The sequence below is a fragment of the Archocentrus centrarchus genome, chromosome 2 (assembly GCF_007364275.1).
Source record: "Archocentrus centrarchus isolate MPI-CPG fArcCen1 chromosome 2, fArcCen1, whole genome shotgun sequence".
Classification (NCBI taxonomy): Eukaryota; Metazoa; Chordata; class Actinopteri; order Cichliformes; family Cichlidae; genus Archocentrus; species Archocentrus centrarchus.
The window spans coordinates 13272957-13291515 of record NC_044347.1 but is presented as its reverse complement, the minus strand read 5'-3'; the positions used below and the strand labels follow the sequence as shown (position 1 = coordinate 13291515).

Sequence of the window (18559 nt, the reverse complement as noted above, 5' to 3'; positions counted from 1 at the left end):
TACATGGAAATCCAGTATATAAGTTTGTACAATTCTAACAAGCCTGAAAGTCAGTATTTGGTGTGACCGCCTTTATTCTTCAGCACAGTCTGAACTCTCTGAGGCAGCTTTCTTCTCATTTCTTTAAGTAGTCTTCAGGAATAGTTCTCCAGGCTTCTTGAAGGATATTCAAAGCTCTTCTTTGGATGTTTCTGCCTTTTGCTCTGTTGACACTCAGAGTTGTACCTCTCTCCTGGCCACCTTCTTACATATTGATGATGATTTGTCAGAAAATGTCAAATGCGGATCTTTGACTTGCCATGATTTTCAGTCCAGTTCTTGTGTAATGTGACTACCTCAGCCTTTTCTCCCTGTTTCCCTTCATTAAGAATGGCTTCTTGACAGCCAACCTATCCACTGAAACCATTTCTGATGAGGCTTCAGTGAACAGTAGATGGATCAGTTGAAGGTTCAGATGCATCTCTCAGATCCTGCATCAGGTATTTCTGACCATGTTAAAAAAAAAAAAAGACTCCTCAGAGGCAAACTATAAAGAACTGAGGGGTGTTTCAAGACTTCTGCACAGGATTGTACTTTAATATTTTTTCATTTAATCTCCAGTCATCATGATGCATTAATCAAAAGCAACATTTTATATCAGTGAGCTACTGGTACCTTGAGGTAACTGCCTTAATATTTGAAGCAACCTGGAACACGGCTGCTCATTTTGGCAGGTCTGAATTCTGCACATGTGGTTTAAACTGTACAGATGTGACCTCTGCGGTCACCCCCCTGCTGATTCTGTGCTCTAAATCTGCCAAAGTTAAGCTCATTTCCTCTTTTCCTCCAGTACAAAGTGTTTTTTTTTCCTTTTTTGTCTTTATAGATTTTCTGCTGAACCACCAGAGACGAACTTAACTCACATCTTCTGAAGTTTCTGCTGTAGCTTTTCCTCCCTTCCTCAGTGGATGAGGCCTTCATATTGGCTCTGTAATTGCTTTGATGTAATTAAGGCTCCATTTGAGCGGAGTCTAGGCAGTGTGGACGGGGGATTTATAAAGGTCACGGAGGGCTGAGAGAGAAAGATAAATGTTCTTTTCTCCTGGATTTCATAAGTCTGCTGCCACAGTCCAGCAACTTTTACTGTTACTTGCTGTTTTCTCAACACGGCGGCGAGGCTGAAATTGCATCTGTCAGGGTTTCAGGCTGCCACACAAACACACCTGCTCGATATGACAAAAAGGAAATTACAAGGTGCTGATATTGATAAATAATCACAGCGGGGTCGGGACAGGCAGCAGCCTTGTTGTGCGCGGAGGGATAAAGTATTGACATTTGCTGCTGCGAGTGTCAAATGAGGACAGATTATAGCCAAAACAATTCAGCTTTGTAAAGTCTGAACAGAAGAGACAATTACAAGGAGATATTTGATACGTTTTAGCAGCTCAAAAAATATTTTAAAATACTGAAATTTGGACACCAGAATTAAACCTTATTCTGAGCTGCAGAGGCTGGTGGAAATGAGCGAGGCTGTCAGATCACTGGACAACGGTGGCCTTCATCACCTGTAAGAGTGTATGCACACTGAGATGTGAGCAATCCTTCAGTTTATGGATCTTGTGGTTTGATGTATAGACTGCATAACACCTATTCACATCATATGTCCTTCTCTGCTCGACTGGAGGACGCGTCTTTCAAGCGAGATTCCTCTGCCACAGCTCGGCTGGATGTTCTCTTTTGTAGCTAAACAAAACTCGTTTTTTCATGTTTTAGTAGCATCTGTTCAGTTTGAAAAGCTGCTGGTATATTATCGACCAGCAACTTCATTCCATGCTGAATCTGTTGGAGGAACAGTTGGCTGAAACAGCAATCACATTCTGAGATGATCATCCTAAATATGTGCCACTGCCAGAACTGATCATGGATAGACTTTGTAGGCAGAGCCAAGTGGGAGAAGGCTTCCACCTTGGTGGCCTCAGGATGGTGTGGCTCTGTTGGCTTGATCAGGTGGTGGCCTCCAGCTCGCACCGGGGCGGTTTGGAGGACTTTAACTATCTCAGGGTGTTGTTCATAATTGAGGGGAGAAGAAGACTGACAGATGGACCGGTGCAGCGTCTGCAGCAATGTGGGCGCTGCACCTGTCCGTCGTGGTAAAGAGAGAGCTGAGCATGATAGCTAAGCTGCTGATTTACTTCTCGACCTGAATCCCTACGCTCAACTGTGGTCATCAGTTCTGGGTAGTGACCAAGAAAAATGGATTGCAGATACAAACAGTCTGCTTGTAAAAAAAAAAAAAAGGCTAATGATGTATTAAAAGAATACCAGTCAACAGGTATCTCAACCTGTAGCTGATTGCACAAATGGTATTTCAGTTTTCTGCCTGTTCCAGCTGCATGACCAGGGCACCTGTCAAGATTTTTTTTTCTGAGGCCCTTAAAAAAAGCAAAAAACAAGCAGTCTATCTGCCAAGGGGTGGCTGGCCTCTCCCTTAGAGGTTTAGGAGTTCAATAATTTGGAAGAGACTCAGAGTAGAGGAGGTACTCCTCCACACTGAAAGAAGCCAGCTGAGGTGGTTCAGGTATCTGACTAGGATGCCTCCTGGGTGAGGCATTCCAGTAGGACATGCCTGGAATGCCTCACCCAGGAGGCATTCCAGGCATGTCCTACTGGGAGGAGGCCCTGGGGCAGACCCAGGACATGCTGGAGAGACTATCTCTAAGCTGGCCTGGGAATGCCTCGGTGTTCCCCGGATGAGCTGGAGGAGGTGGCTGGAGAGAGGTCTGGGCTTCTCTGCTTAGGTTGCTGCCCCCTTGATTGATGGATGGATGGATGGATTGCATAACTGCTGGTGCTCTGTTGCCTCACATCAAGAAGGTCTCTCTCACTCTGCAACAGACTACGTTTGGCAGCACGGGAGAATACGGTATATAAGAGCTGGAAGACACATCATTGCAAAAAAGCTTCTGTTACCACTCGTTTGCATATTCTGTCTCTCTACTCATTTTGAGCTCGTTCTGCCAGCATCGAGTAGGTCAGCTCGTCATTTCAAGCTGCATCATTGGATGATGGATTTTTAAAAAATTTTATCTTTATGAATCTCTCACTGGGTGATGTAGGACCACCAGGTCATAGCAGCAGTCACAGTGTGAGATGGTCATCCTGAGATTGTCTAAATTTGAATCGGCTACCCTGTGTGCTCCCAGCTTAAGAAAATGGCTGAATTTCAGTAGCCAACAGCTGGACAAGCAGCTGATCACTTTGTTGACACATCAACAGAACGGCCAAGCAAGGTCATGTGGCATATTTACCCTACTATGCAACAGAAAATATCCAAAGGAAGTGGTATATATGTAAAGCCAGAGGTGGCAAAAGTACTGACATTCTGTACTTAAGTAGAAGTACAAGTACTTGTGTTAAAAAATACTTTAGTAAAAGTCAAAGTACTGGTTCAACTTCTCTACTTAAGTAAAAGTAAAAAAGTACAGGCTCTGAAATGTACTCAAAGTAAGAAAGTAAAAGTAGTTCTTTGGAGGACGTTTCTACCTGCTATTTTTGTGTAAAACTAACCGAACCTCGTTATATATTATTGTAATAATATAAAATAAAATTACATGAGAATGCAAACATTATTCCAATCTAAATTTTAATCCTAATGAATGCACTCAGCTTGAATCTGTTATGTAGGACACAAACTGTTAAAGGGAATTTAAGCACAGCTCTGTTCCCTGTGTCCTCCATAGTAGAGGGTGACTGTGCCTCCACCTAAACACAAACATGAGGATACTCAGGGGTTACAGTGGGATTCAGCAGGTGGAGGAACCCTAAGATCAGCTGTAGCGGCTCTGCATGGGGAGAAGAATCACAACTTTCTATTGTGAGCTGCAGTAAATGATGTTGGTGTGCAGGCTGTGATCAGCTGACCTGCTGCTGCTGCTCTGAGGTTTACTGCTCTGTGTGGATGAACTGAACTCACAAAGATGTAACCCAGTATTTCACAGCTCTCTGAGCTGATCTCCATCCACTACACTGACAGCATACAGGCTGTAGAAATGTTGGATTCAGTGAATGAATCTCAGCATCAGCAGCTTTGATTCAAACTCATCTCTGCTGCACTGATGTAACCTGTAACTCTGACCATGAACACAAACACTGTGCTCCAGTCCAACACAGAGCTTTACTGTAAATACAGTACAACAAGCTAACCTATGTATTACACACTAAACTGCAGTATTTTCATAGAATCTTTGAATTACACAAAGTCAGCATACTTCAGTTTATTTTCCAGTCCTTACCTTTAATTCTAACCTCTCTTCTTCCTCTCCTGTCCTCTTTCTCCATCTCTGAGTGAACTTCTCTCTCTTTGCTCTCCCTGAAATACAGCAGCTCTTCTTTTAGCTAGCAGACACACTGTGTGACAAACTGCACACACTTTGTGTGTTTGCTGATATTTGTTGAGCATTTAGAAACGTTGCATTTACCTGCCACACGTTACTCCCTTCATGCTCGCTCCTCTTCAGTAGCGCTAGCTAAGCTGTTTATGTGCCGCAGCGCAACTTACGGACTCGGTCCGGCCCGATTATAGCGCTATAAATGATACATTAATTATATGGGTTTGCGTATTTAATCCCTTTGTACGAGATAAGCCCCGGTGATGGAGGATACGCCAGTACGATTGTCTCTTATGTGTTATTATTCCTCCGTTCAGGCTCAATTCGTTTGATGTTTGACGGCGCACTGACCGGAAATGCAAACTTCTCTCTGACGTGTTAAAAAGTAACGAGTCTGTTTGAAAATGTAAGAAGTAGAAAGTACAGATACTTGTGTAAAAATGTAGGGAGTAAAAGTAAAAAGTAGTCAGAAAAATAAATACTTAAGTAAAGTACAGATACCTGAAAAATCTACTTAAGTACAGTAACGAAGTATTTGTACTTCGTTACTTCCCACCTCTGTGTAAAGCTCAGTCGCATTATTACAAACTGACCATATGCATCATATGCTATACTGTATAAGTGAAGTGCACAGTTGAAATGTAAGAAATCTACATAGTTTATAATTTTTTTCTAAGAAGAAATAGTTGAATTATGGTTACACGGCTGTTTCATCATCATTCAGCTGATCAAATTGACTTTTTGAAGTTATATAAAAGGTAGAGCTCTCTGGGTGTGAAGCCAAAAAAAAGTGTGGCACCGTTTGCAGCTTCAGTGGTGACTGAGGGGTGGAGATGTGACATCAAGTTCCTGAATGCTCTCCGGCCTTTGATATTGAGCTGAGACCAGAAGTGGTCAACGGAGAAAGGTTGCTGATTTGTTTACAGTCATTTTTACATAGAAAATGCTGACTGTACACTTTGGCTGCAAAGGAAGGGCGGTAATTATAAGGAAAGCCTGATTTAACAACAGCCTGGTGGGAAGCTCATGGCTGTGGACAAGTCTGCTGTTTTTAGTCACGGTGGCCTTTAATAAAAAGCAAATTCACACTGAAAGTTAAGACAGCCGTCTTAATGCTAAACAGTCAATTTACACAGAAAGAACATGAACTTACTTGTAGCCTGAGGAAGGCATTCTCTAAGACTTATGAATGCCTAAATACTATAGACTGTATACAAAAGATGGCCACAGTGATCTTAACATTTGAATAGTGAAGTCCTGTTGTGAGTATTTCTGCCATCACCAACTTAGCTTTTGAATCCAAGCATCATGAGTATAGAGTAGATCTGAGAAACTGAGGGACACTGCTCAGTGCTCACTGGCTAACAAGCGCCAGTCATAACGTGTTAGCCAACAACCACACTTCCTGTATCCTTCTGGACACCTACAGGGACCATAATTTACAAAACTAACATCATGTTGTATTCAATAAGACATTAAAGGTACAGTCAGTCATTTTTTAGGTTATTTAATAAAAAGGATACTGTACTAATCAACACACATAGATTAGCGTGTAATTACATCTTTCAACAAACTGATGCATTTTCATAAACTTAACATAAGATTAACTCCGTGAATACACCGGGCACAGATACTCGTATTCCAGCTCTGGAGTTAATCTCACACATTTAAGATATACAACTCCACAAAATTCTCTAATTAGTCACTGGAAGCTATGTGAAGTTGCACAAGGCAGGAAGTCAGGCACAGGGACAGCATATAGAGTAGCCACTTTTCATTAAAAGACCCCGAGCTCTGCTTTTGAGATGCTCCCAGTGTGTTTTGAAGAGGTCACAGAGAGAGTGACATACACAGATTAGTAGTGAAGCAGAGGGCGATTTTTCACTGAAGCCGCAGTCACACTGGTCCGTGGGCATCTGGCAACTGCCATCTGGTTGCTAGGGAAGAATGTGCATTCCCTGTCCAAGGGGTTGCCAGAGGTTGCTGTGAAATCTGGCCAAGGCCGGCCAGTGCCCCCTGGCAACCACATGTCACTAAGGAAAAGTGTCTATTCTGGGACTGGCTAGTGAGTGGTTGCTGGGTGTTGCTAGTGTGAATCTGGTTGCACCAAAAAACCTTGTGAGTGCCTTGGTTGTTTGCAGGGTGCTACAACCACTGGTATGTCTGCAAACACTCTAACCTTGTACCAAGCAGCAGTGAAACTGTGAAAGGTACGACAGAAATTGAAAGTTTGTCTTCAAAGTAAAAAAAATGCATGTTTTGGTTGAAGCAGTAAGGCACAAATTTTATTTTGAAGGTCAATGTTTTCCATTTCAGGAATTTTTTCAAGTTTCACTATGACTCAGAGAGTAAAAGACAAGTCGGCATCTTTCATGCAAATTGCAGCTGATAGCTGAAGAATCTTTGCAATCAATTTCACCCGACAACAGTCAGCAACCTCAAGGAGCCACTTGTTAGCTGGTCAGGGAATCTGCATCTTTCCCTTATGACTGGAGCATGCCAAGGGGTCACCAACTGGTTTCTAGGTGTGTGTGACTGAAACGCAAGACTTTAATACAACCAGACATCTTTTTGTAGTCAGTGGAGTCGCCCTCTGTTGGACATTAGAGAGAATTCAGGCTTAAGCTACTTTCATGTTGACTTCCATCTTTCTTATACAGTCAGTGCTTATTCGCCGTGATATAAAATGTTACCGTGGCGTTCTTGTGTTTAACAAAGAAACTTACAGCCCAAACATGGCTCCTTCATTTTTCTTTAATATTAAAACAGCCAAAAATATACAATAAGCTTCTTGTAACTCATCCCATATCCACAATGCCACCCCCCACCCCCAGAACAAAATCCAGCTTGAGTCACCGTACAAACCCTAAACAGAACCCCCGCCTCACACACTCACTCTTTAAACTGGACTCCATGTTTTACAAAGTACAGATACATATGGCTTTGAGGATGTTCCATCAGCATCTGCTCGCTCTACGATGCAAAGTCTCTAAATGACTTATGAGAGTGGCCGTATCCTGGGCTACCAAAACAGTTGTCATGGCAACTACCTGCAAGCCACGCGTTGGGGGGATTTTTACTCCGATGCACGCCGACTCCTGTAACTGTTTTTATCCTCGTGTGGAGATGAACCTCACCGAGGACGCTCATCTCTGTGATCGATGGCTCTTGTGAGCGGCCGAGCGGTAATTGTGGGAATCGCTTTCAGAGCCGTAATCACAGCGAGGAGAGCTCTCGGGCGCCGTATTGGCATAACATTTATTATGCTTTTATTGCAGTGCTTTCTGAATAACACTACAACCAGGATGTATTTACAAAAGAAAGAGAGAAAAAAAGACTTGAAGCAGCTGAAAATGCACACACTTAAGTTGGAGAACAGCAGGAAATCAGTACTATTACCAAATACAGTGAGTCCTTCAGTCACCTAAGGAATTAAAGGTGATTTAAAACCAATTTCTGGACCATATACATAAATATACAAAAGCATAACAGCCTGCAGCTCTCTAAAAAAGAAACTACAGCATAAAATATACATTATAAGTTATGTGTCACCATTTAACCTGCAAGAGACTTGCTGCAAGTTTGTTTCCCATGAGAAAATTTACACTCTCTGAAGGGGCTGTGTCCCAAAATGTAGTACAGGCCGAACTATGAGTAGCTAGGGAATGGGCTTATTAAACTCCTGCATACATATACTGACAAAAAACACCAAATCAACTGGTGTGAAAAAGTAAATATCTACTTTTAGATGTAATAAATAAATAAATAAGTCTCTGTAAGGACAAAAAAAGATCCAGTAAGTATTGTACATCTGTTTAGCACTATTGCTATCTATGAGCTGAACGGCTCAGCAAACCTTGTAAGCTGCCCCCACAAAAATACTCCACACAATAGCATCACAAATCCCCGGGGAAGTGTGAAATGCATAAAAAAGGGATAAGAAGGTAACAATATGACCTGAAAATGTCCTCGAATTCAGGTTTTGTCATGACTTCATCTCTAAAACTGATGTTTTTCTGCATTTTTTAACTTCTTAACATCTGCAATTTTAAATCTGACAAATCAGATTGGTGTAATTACCACAAAACTCAAAAATCGACAGTTGATACAAGGTGTGATCAAAAAGCCCCATCCTTACAAACCATACCAGAAGTAAGCCTACTTTGTCCTATGTGGCCTAATGAATAAGGCATCTGACTTTGCATCAAAACATTGTGGGTTTGAGTCCTTTTGTGGCTTCTCATGTAAAAACTATGGTGCTCTGTCCCATCTGTTACTGTTATGTGTAAAATTTGGTCAAAGGAAGGTCTGAAATGTAAGCATAAAAAATGTAATGTACTCAGATACACTGAGTAAAAACAGGACGCCAACCTCGCAGTGCTCTCCATGGGCTGACTCAGACATCTTGGCCAAGATTTGCAAATAACTGCCATCTAATTCATAAACACAGACAAACTGTCAACATGTTGCAATCAATCTGCAACATGTCTCTTTTGCAATAGGGGGACTCAACTCAACTAACTGCCAACTGGTTGCATTTGGCTATAGTGTTACATAACAGCAATGCTGCTGAGTGCCGATAACGTTTTGTATTTAAATTGACATCAGCAATTCTGTTTCAAATCTATGAGGCTCTGGCTGGACTCTGAGTGTAAGTAATGTGAATTTACAGTTAACTGCTGTATTATTACAGACTGCATGTAATTGCTGACTTGACCCCATTCAGTCACAAGCTGATAGCAGACTGACTGCATTTTATTGCCGCTTTATCACCATTTTGACAAACCAAAGTCTCGTTGAAGGCAGCGACTGACTGAGTGGTCGCAGACCTTCGAAGCAACCATTTCAAAGGCAACAAAACTGCAACTCTGTTGCACATGATCGCAGTAATTTTGTTTTCCCTGCAGCTGTATTCAGCATATCTATTTATCTTACCGAGACACTGTCTCAGCAAACCTCCACCTCTACTACTGATCAGGAATATACTGGGGGTAAAAAAAATAAGTGTTTTTCTGCATATAAAAAACTTTGGCTGCTTCCCAAAGGAAATCACCAGGATTATTATGCTAATATTTTAGTAACCACTTCGTTAAAGTGGGGTTACATTTACTCAAGCTAAAATACATTTTTCATAAAATGTCCATTTGCCCGGTGGCATGGACTCATGTTTTTGTTTGCAGTCAGTCCCCAAAGGCTCATGAAGAGCCAGAAAAACCTCTGTTACACCTGATCAAAACATCCAAATCACATCCATCTGTGGATCAGGAGGTACAGGAGATTACTGCCCACTAATTAGAGGGTTGGCACCTTAATTTCTGGCATTGGCATTCCTTGTAGTGAAGCATGTTAAGATGTCAAGTCAGACCCACATTACGGTGTCTTTCATTTTTATCAGCTCTTTGCATATCACATTTAAAACCAAACACACTGCTGCACGTGTGTCAAAACTTTAGTTTTATTTTAAGTTTCATTTGGGGACAAATTTGGTTGGTGAAAGTTCATATTAGTGCAACTAAAGAGGAAAAAAAAAAAGCCTCCAGCTGTGGCTGCATAAAATGGGATTCAACACAGCAACACAGCAGTGGTGGTGGCTTTTAACAAATGTGATGCAGCACAAGAAAAGCCGACCAAAGAGAGGATCCCAGCTGCACAAAAACAGCCCAGCAATGACAATCAGGAGCAACCAGACGCTCCAGTGTTTGTCGTCTTAACTTCACTGTCTGCAAATGTCTCTCAACACTGTGTCTAACTATGATAAGACTGTGTGGATTGCGATTGACAGTTTCTTGTAAACCTAGTGGAATTTTTATCAGAGGTTCAATCACTTATAAACATGGTACAAGTGAGTATTTATCTATCTGCATCACCAGAATAATTCATATGATGGACACTTTGAGTTAAAAATTCATAGAAAATAAACACAGACGGATCAATGAAATCTGTCTTTGCATGCTAATTTAGAAGTTCTGAAATTTTAGGAAATATTAAAAAATAATATTTAAAAAAATGAAAAATCTGGACTTCAGCCTGGTTTCATCATGCTGGGTCACAAATGTTCTTCTCTCAGATGTCTCAGCTAACAAAGCATTAACTGTCTAATAAAAACAAGAAAACACAAAATATTTTAGAAATCTGTCAAAAACATGTTTAAAATTGAAAATTATATTATTATTATTGATTAGATTTTTCAGCTTTTTTATAAAAAACTAATGGATAACAATGAAATTATATTTAAGCATTAAAATAGCATTAATTCCCCATTAACCCTTCTGCTACCACAGGGGTCACCCCCTGTGGTAGTTAAAGGTAATCTCCTAACACAGGGGTCACTGTTTGCCTTGACCCCTGTGGTAGTAAAAGGGAGAACATATGCGCTGCCACAGTACAGTTTGCAGACTACAAGGTTTGCCTGCTTCGTCTAATGTTTTCAATAATGTCTTAATACCATGTAAAGATTACAGGGCAGGAACATAAAGTGGGGAACAAATGACCTTTTGGCCTGCTTCTTTCCAGCACCAGTTCTTTTAAAAACAGCAGCAGCATGCAGAGTTGCACAAGGAGATATCCTTGAAGGGGAGACTGTCCACATTTATATCAGGTATGGTTTGTATGTTTTTAGGATAGAGGAACTTCTCGATCACACCTTGTACAACATCCGTTAAATTCCAGGCATCAAAGTTTCAGAGATAAAAAAACGATAAGAATGCTCAATTTGACCCATTTTTAACAACGTAATCTAAACCTTAATCATTTGGTTTGATTCAATTTTGGCTGTGATGAATGAGCCCAGCGTGATCTCTCAGTTGTCTGTTTGAAGTTTGAACAGGTACGCTCGCTTCTCTCAAATATGGTTAAATTTCCTCTTTTTTGCGCTGCCAGGAAAAACAGAGGCAATAAATCCCCACACAGGCACTGACAACCTCTAAGATAACAGGTGAAAACTGAAGCTTATTTCTACTGAGGTGACGAGCGACACAGACTAGTCTGATATGTCAAGAAGAAGCTTTTTCTGTCCATCAAACATTGTGCTACAAGTATAAAACACAGACACACACATTCGAACTATTGGGGGCACACACGCGCATTCGGAAACAGTAACGAGCCCGTTCCCTCTCACTCGTCGTCCCGTTGGTTGAGTAACAATGATGCATCAAGCAGGCATCCTCTGAAATATCCAATTAGGGAGTGAGTCAGCTGAATCTGGCTGCGCCTTGACAGGAAGTGGCCTTCATCTGGGTAGATCTGAGCCAGAAAGGGCACAGAGATAAAAGGGCATTCAGACAATAGTCTGCACAACACATCTGAACATTTCTTGTATTGAGCTTTAAGGTTTATTCTTCACTTTATTCTCTCAAGGTTCACTTTACTTGACTGTGCTGAAGGTTTTGACCACACTAGTAATGTTGTTCCTTAAGTTTCCTCGGTTTGTTGTCACTGGACTGCAGACAGAATTTAACAGCTACACTTTCACGACTGAGCCAAAAGAAGAGGGCTCTGGGATTTGGGTACAAGGTTCAAAACAAGCAAGTGAGTCGACTGAAAAGTGGATTTATTTGTGATTTTGTTTTTCAAGAAATATCGAAAACATGAAATGATATTTTTTTTATTGTTTCAGAATTTCTAAAACATTTGAAGGCTGTTCATTAGAAGACATTAGACAGTTTGTACAAATGTAAATTTATTCTTTGTCTTGTAGTTTTTGTTTGTTTTTTAATCTGTGAAATGGAACAGCTGACCTTCTCTCTCAGACTTGAAACTACAAAATTTAGAAAATACTAGACTACAAAATGAGACACTTGAAAAACTTAGTTTTACCTATTTAACTCTCTGTTACGGTTACTACCTGTGGGGAAAAAAAAATCTCTCTTTGGATATCAGGTTCCTCCACTTTCTGGAGAGAACTTTAGATTTGATGTACCTGTGGAGCCTTGGAAAACTCACTCTATGCTTTTAATGTATTTGGGCAGTTGGCCAATATACAAGTCCATTGCTGGTTGCTGTTTATTTACTACTTGGTGATTCTTTAGGGGAAAATTTGCCTCCTCAAGTATTTAACTCATTTAATAATTAACCTGTAAACTGAAAGCCCCACCAGTTAGTCACGCAGGCCTAGACTGATCAGCAACTGCCTTGGAACCTCTGGTTTTTAGGGAAAAATGTGTGTTCCCCAACTAGTTGGCAAGTGGTTGCTGGCTGTTACTTGGTGAAACTGGCTGCAAAGAAGGTGCTGTACCAAAACCCACTTGTGAACACATTTGAAAGTAAAAGCTGCACCTTTTGAAAGTGAAAAAGTTTCTGTTTCCCGTTTGCATCACTCTCTTCACAGTTTCACAACTGTTTACTGAGTAGTTAGTGAGTTTTTGCAAGATTTTTGAGGCAACATCACTGTTTGCGTTCAAAGCGACCAATGCAGTGAGAACAAATGGGCCTTTAAAGGCTTCAGACAGAAGCCTCCTTGATCAGTTAGTTTGTTTTAGGTCTTTCAACTTGCTGATTTTCTCTGGTAAGAAAATTTTAAACTCATCAAACATACCCTACTCAAGAAAACACTGAACTTAATTTCTGGGAAAAGTTAGAACAAGTATTCTCAGGATATTTACTGATAATGCCAGACAGTGGAATAAAAGATTTACAACATTTTCACCACTCTCATTTCTTTGCCAGAACTATGCTAACTTTGATAGCTTAGCTTTTAAACTAGAAACTGAAATAAATGGTAATCCAATGCTAACAATCCACCTAGCAGCATCTCTAAAGGTCACTAATTACTTGTATTTTTATTTGTTTAACTTGTACAAAAACTAAAGTATAAAAGCAACATGTTTACAGGTTTGTTCATTAGCATATTTCCCCAAATTTCAAACTACTGGAGTTAAAAAAGATATTAGATTTTAAAGTATTATCTCAAAATTCACATTTTCCCAGTGAGGTTTTGAACAAAGAGCTTTTAATAAATCCTCATTTGCTTGCTCTGTTTTCATGTTTAAGTGAAAAACCAATTAACTGTGACCATGCTAAGCTAAGCTAATCAGCAAAACTAAAGCTATTTATTGGACAAGCATGAGAGAGGAAGGCCCTACATAAGCACCTTTCCCAACATGTCAAACTCTGAATTAAAGGGAAATAAAAAAAATAAAGTGAAAGTCGGATTTTTCCAATTAAGTTTAGCGCAGGAGTACAGGACTGCAAATCTTCTGTGCCACACCGGAGTAAATAAATAATGTGCATCACAATGCACTGATGCATAATGGAGGATGACCTATTTTAATTAAAAGCCACAGCTGCTGTTTGCAAAGACTGAAATACTGTATGCTCTCTGTAAGAGCCGAGTGTTTACCTGCATAGTGTAGTTGGCTCCAATCTTTATTAAGTGCTTGATGAGCTCGGCCGAGTGCTGGAAGTGAACGTTGGCTGCCGAGAGACAAAAACACGACATGCAAATAAGTGTCGGCGAGGTTAATTCCACTGCTGGATAAAAGCCGCTGCTCTCGCTGAGGTCAAGCTTTAAATCTCGGCATAGAGAAGAGGCTCGTGCAAGACTCATGTCTACCTTTAGTAACCCACATTACTACAGTATTACTGTGAAGTGAAATTTTAGCCTCTGTTGGTGTCGAGGATGGAGGAAACATGCATACCATCAGCAGTACCGTGGACCAGAAATAGAGTTCCTCCCTGAAGATCTTTCATGCTGGGCAGCACTTTGGAAGCCTGGAGATTCAAAATAAGTCAAATCATTTGCCGCATTAAAATCATATAATATCATGACAAATGTCAGAATTAGTAGAAAAAAGGGACTGACGCGGTTTCCAATGAGGGTCACATGATAAACATGAGAGGTTATGAGATGATTAATGGGAGAAGACACAAAAAAAAAAAAAAAAAAATTGTGGTTCTTGATGAGTTTTCTAGTGCCTCACAGCAACAAGTTATTAGACTGGAATCCTGGAGTGTGCATGTTCTCCCTGTGCCTGCATGGCTTCCTACCACAACCCAAACGCATGCATGATGGCTTAACTGGTGATTCTGGGCATCAATGGTGTCACGGTTTCCCTGCTACTCGCTCTCTCACAGCAGGGATAGGCTCCAGCTCCCCTTCGACCCTGAATTGGATAATAAGGTAAGAAGATGGAAGTTCTAAGCTAAATATACTGGAAATCGCTGGTTCAAGCAAGCAGCAACCTTCACGGATGGAAAACGAAGCCAACACGGAGGTTTAAACCTGCAGTTCCTCTAGTGATCACTTAAGTCTACATCCAAAAGTGAGTCAAAAAGCGACTTCAGCTTGTTCAGAATCCAGCAGCCGGAATCCTTACAGGTACATGAAAATTTGACCATATTACCCACGTACTGGAGTCACTTCATGGGCTCCCAGTGAAATATGTGATTACTTTCAAAATCCTTTTATTAGATCACAAAGCTCTCAATGGTTTGGCTGAGAGGTCTGACTGCTTACAACCCAGTCAGGCCTCTCAGACTGTGAGATGCAGATCTTTTAAATGCTCCTAGATTCAGATCCAAGTGTGCTGAGGGTGCTTTCAGTTACTGCGGTCCTGTTCTTTGGAACAAGCTGCCTGCTGACCTCAGATCAGCTACATCTGTGCTGACATTCAAAACAGACTCAAAACCTTCTTGTTCACACACGCAATAACTCAGTAGAAAATGATGACCTTTGGGCTAAATATGTGGAAGATTCCTCCTTTTTGCTCTGTCACTGAAATAAAAGGACCTGGACTCACATGATGTAATATAAATCATTTTCTCATTAAGTATTTTGCCTGTTGTTCTTCATGCTGTTTGTTTTGGGGTTTTTTTTGTTGTAAATTAAACAAAAATAAACTAAAAAAAAAGACCCAAACTAGTTGCTGGTCTTAAGCAACAAGGACCCAGACTGATGGTAATCGCTGCTTTGGGGGAATGTGGATGGTGAGCTGTAATAATACAAGATATTTCAATCTCACTGCCAGTCAATCATTTTGTTCCCAGCTGGAATTCAAACTGAATCTGCGGCCAGCCATCAACAGCCGGACATTTTCGAGCCCTTCTATGTTTCTGCGCTTGCGTCTCGGAGGACCGGGTGAGTGATGACGTCTCGTTGATTATTGCCTGATCAGATCGCGCCACATTTCCCTTCTCTGGGTGACTTTTAAAGCAGACCACCCCTCCTGCCGTGAGAGTCAAAAAATAGAGCTCTCTGGCCCAGTTTCAGGCAACCCACTTAGGAAGAAAAACATACTCTGACTGCAACCTTCACTTGGAGGACGACTGTGTGTGTGTGTGTGTGTGTGTGTGTGTGTGTGTGTGTTTTTTTAAGCTGGCATTTCCCTGTTGAATGTTTTCCTTTCCCTTGCTCTTGCAAAGACAAAGATTTGTTTTATTTTTTGAGGTGATGAAATTAACATTTTAAAAATGTCTGACATCTTAAAATGTCACTAGCCAATAGCCTATGGACATTTTTAGAGGTAACATACAGATTGCATCACAGAATAAATAAACAACACTCTCCAAACTTTCCTTCGTCACATATCAACTATGTAAAAGTGTGATTTTTTTTTTTTAAGGGGACTCCGTTAGGATGACGCTCATAATATGCACAGCACATACTGGAGGTACAACTTATTTTGTAAACAGAAGAAGGACCTACAAATTACACCTACAGGAGCTGCTGAGCCATGGAAGCGCGTGCCGTGAAGCTCCAGGTGCACAGGTTTAAGTTTGAATGGGCAAGTGTGTCCAAACTTTTGACTGGTACTGTATATAAATATGTAATTATGCATACGTGTGAGTAATTTCAAACTGAATTTCTGTTATTACTGCGGCCCACCTGCAGTAGTGTGGGCCCACACCACACTTTGGGAATCACCGAGCTAAGCCAATGAGGATTATGAATAATGTGCTGCACATTTTTGAAGAGTAAAGAACACATATGCTAAATTTCATAACTCAACTCCTTGTGGTTTTTGAGTCTATAGACCAGAAAGGTCAAACCTAATGGAGAGATGGACGGATGGTAAGATGACAATATCCTCCTGCTTTATTTTGCACTGGAGCATAACCAGTAGATACTTATTTTTAGCTCGGCTGTTTCAGAGAAAAAGTTAAGGTATTGTCAGCCTTGGTGACGGCAGCATCTGTTGGCCATAACTCGAGAATGATGTGACCTAGGATGTTCAAATTCACACCATAGATGCATACTGTTCAAACTAGAGCCATCAAACTGCACACACTTTATTCACTGACTTTACTACAACAGCACTTTGAATTCTTATGAGTCTTATAAGTGAAACATCCAGGTCAAACTCAAACTGGCTCAAATGATAAGTAAAAGCTATTTTTAATGTGATTTTTTTTGTCATGGTCCTGGGTTTCTTTTGTTTCTGTTCATGGTTGTGTTTTAGGTTGTGTTTTGATTTCTAGTTTCCCAGTGTTCTCTAGTCTTTAGTGTTTAGTCTGTGTCTTGGACTCTTATGTCAAGTCTGCATTTTTGTCTGGGTTTCACTTCCTGTGTTATTGTGATAGTCTTCTGGTCCTTGTGTGTTATGTTCTGTTTTGCTTCCCCTCACTCATTAGTGTATTTGGTTCACCTGTGTTCCCAGCTGTTTCCTCTTTCCTTGTCAACCCTCCTGTATTTAAGTCCTGCGTTTCCTCTGCTTGTTGTCGTGTTGTTGGTTATGTCTTGGTGGAGTGTTGGTATTTCCATGTCTCACCTTGTTTTGGATTATGCACCTTGCCTGGCTCTCAAGTAGATTTTTGTTATTCATTTTGTTACTTAATAAACACCTTTTAAGTTACATCTGTTTTTGGAGTCCTGCATTTGTGTCCTTCTCTGCCCGTCACACTGCCCACCATGACATTTTTTTCTTTTTTCAATGCCTGTTGCAGGAGGCTAATGTCAGCTGCAAGGTTTCTGGACACCCCTGCCCCCCCCCCATTTCATGCAACTCTCATTTAAGTGAAACAAACTAAACTCCTCCTTTAAAAAGAATCTCAGCAGCAGGTGGGTAACAGAAAAAGCTCACTTGGTATCTGCTCTCCTCAGTCGAAGGCGAGCCGAAGTATCTTTCTGAGAAGGCCGAGGCTGAAAGGGAAAAGGGAGACAGCAGAGAGGTTACAATAAAGATACGCAATAAAGATCGAGAAATTTACATAAAACTAAGGAATGCTGCACAGCTCTGATCTGACAGGTGCTCTTCAGAGAGACTGGGATAAAACCAGATTGCTATGTTATAAAACTGAGGCACTCTGGCTTCAGATGAAGTGGCATTTGAAGTTCATTATTCGAGCATATTGGCAAAAAACAGACTAGGTCTTCATCAACACATGCCAGAAGAATAGTCAACAGCACAAAGCCGTCTTCTTTCTGTTTTTTACAAGTGAAGATAGACAGAGATCCTTTATATGAAGCAGAGGCTTTACAGCAACACTTCAGTCTGTTAAACTCTAATCACAGCCAGCAGGATCTCCTCAGCTGCACTGGAGTCCTAACACCCAGCATTCGCTTTTTTCATCCTTAAATTCAATAAGCCTGAATTCCCGAAAGCAGACAAAGAATAATTAAAGTGACATCACCCCGGCGGTACACATGAAAAAGATTGTGTAGGATAACGACGTCGCGTTCAGGGAAATGACAGCGGCAGCAGAAGTAATAAATATTTCCGCATCCCCGGCGCACCGTATTAGAGAGGATTTGAACTCTCGCTCACCGTACATGGTCCAGTCAGTGATGGGAGCCTGAGCCGCCGCGCAGCTGATCAGCTTCTCCGTCGACTTCAGCATCATCAGCGTGATGTAGCCGCCGTAGCCCTGCTGGAGAGACATTAGAGGAGCTTCACTTGCATCGAGAACTGTGCTCAGGAGTGTTCAAACAGCTGACTGTAACACAGTAGGGCATTTCTGTGTTTGCACAGCAGTAAAAACTGTAGTCTCTGTATAAACTGTATTTTAAAATATTCATGTATGTCTTCTGGAAAAATTGAATCTGCAGTTGGAACCAAAATGATTCAACCCCTCATATTTGTGTTTGCTGGCACAGATTATAATAATTCAGCTGTTTGTAATAATCAAACATTCAAGAGTGGTTTAAATATCTTTATTAAACTAATACTGAAAGACTGTATTATTAAATTCAAGAAAACATACTTTTACTGACAACTGCAGGGCCAGAATTATTCATCTCAAAATTAAGAATAATTCTG

The 18559-nt window shown here is 40.9% G+C and overlaps 1 protein-coding gene across 3 annotated transcripts in view; it reads right to left on the bottom strand.

The window, feature by feature from the left end:
• Nucleotides 1–7126: 7126 nt before the first annotated feature.
• LOC115793622 (inactive dipeptidyl peptidase 10-like) overlaps nt 7127–18559 on the bottom strand; it is a 75456-nt gene continuing 64023 nt past the window's right edge. Inside the window, exons 23-27 of one of the 3 annotated variants that reach the window (XM_030748673.1) lie at nt 18068–18167; nt 17384–17442; nt 14003–14075; nt 13705–13778; nt 7127–11609 (exon numbers count right to left, since the gene is read on the bottom strand). In XM_030748673.1, the coding sequence (XP_030604533.1) occupies nt 11481–11609; nt 13705–13778; nt 14003–14075; nt 17384–17442; nt 18068–18167 (435 nt within the window). In that variant the 3' untranslated portion in view covers nt 7127–11480. Of the gene's footprint in view, nt 11610–13704; nt 13779–14002; nt 14076–17383; nt 17443–18067; nt 18171–18559 lie in introns of all 3 variants that reach the window. The other 2 variants (XM_030748668.1, XM_030748682.1) reach the window with 2 other exon arrangements.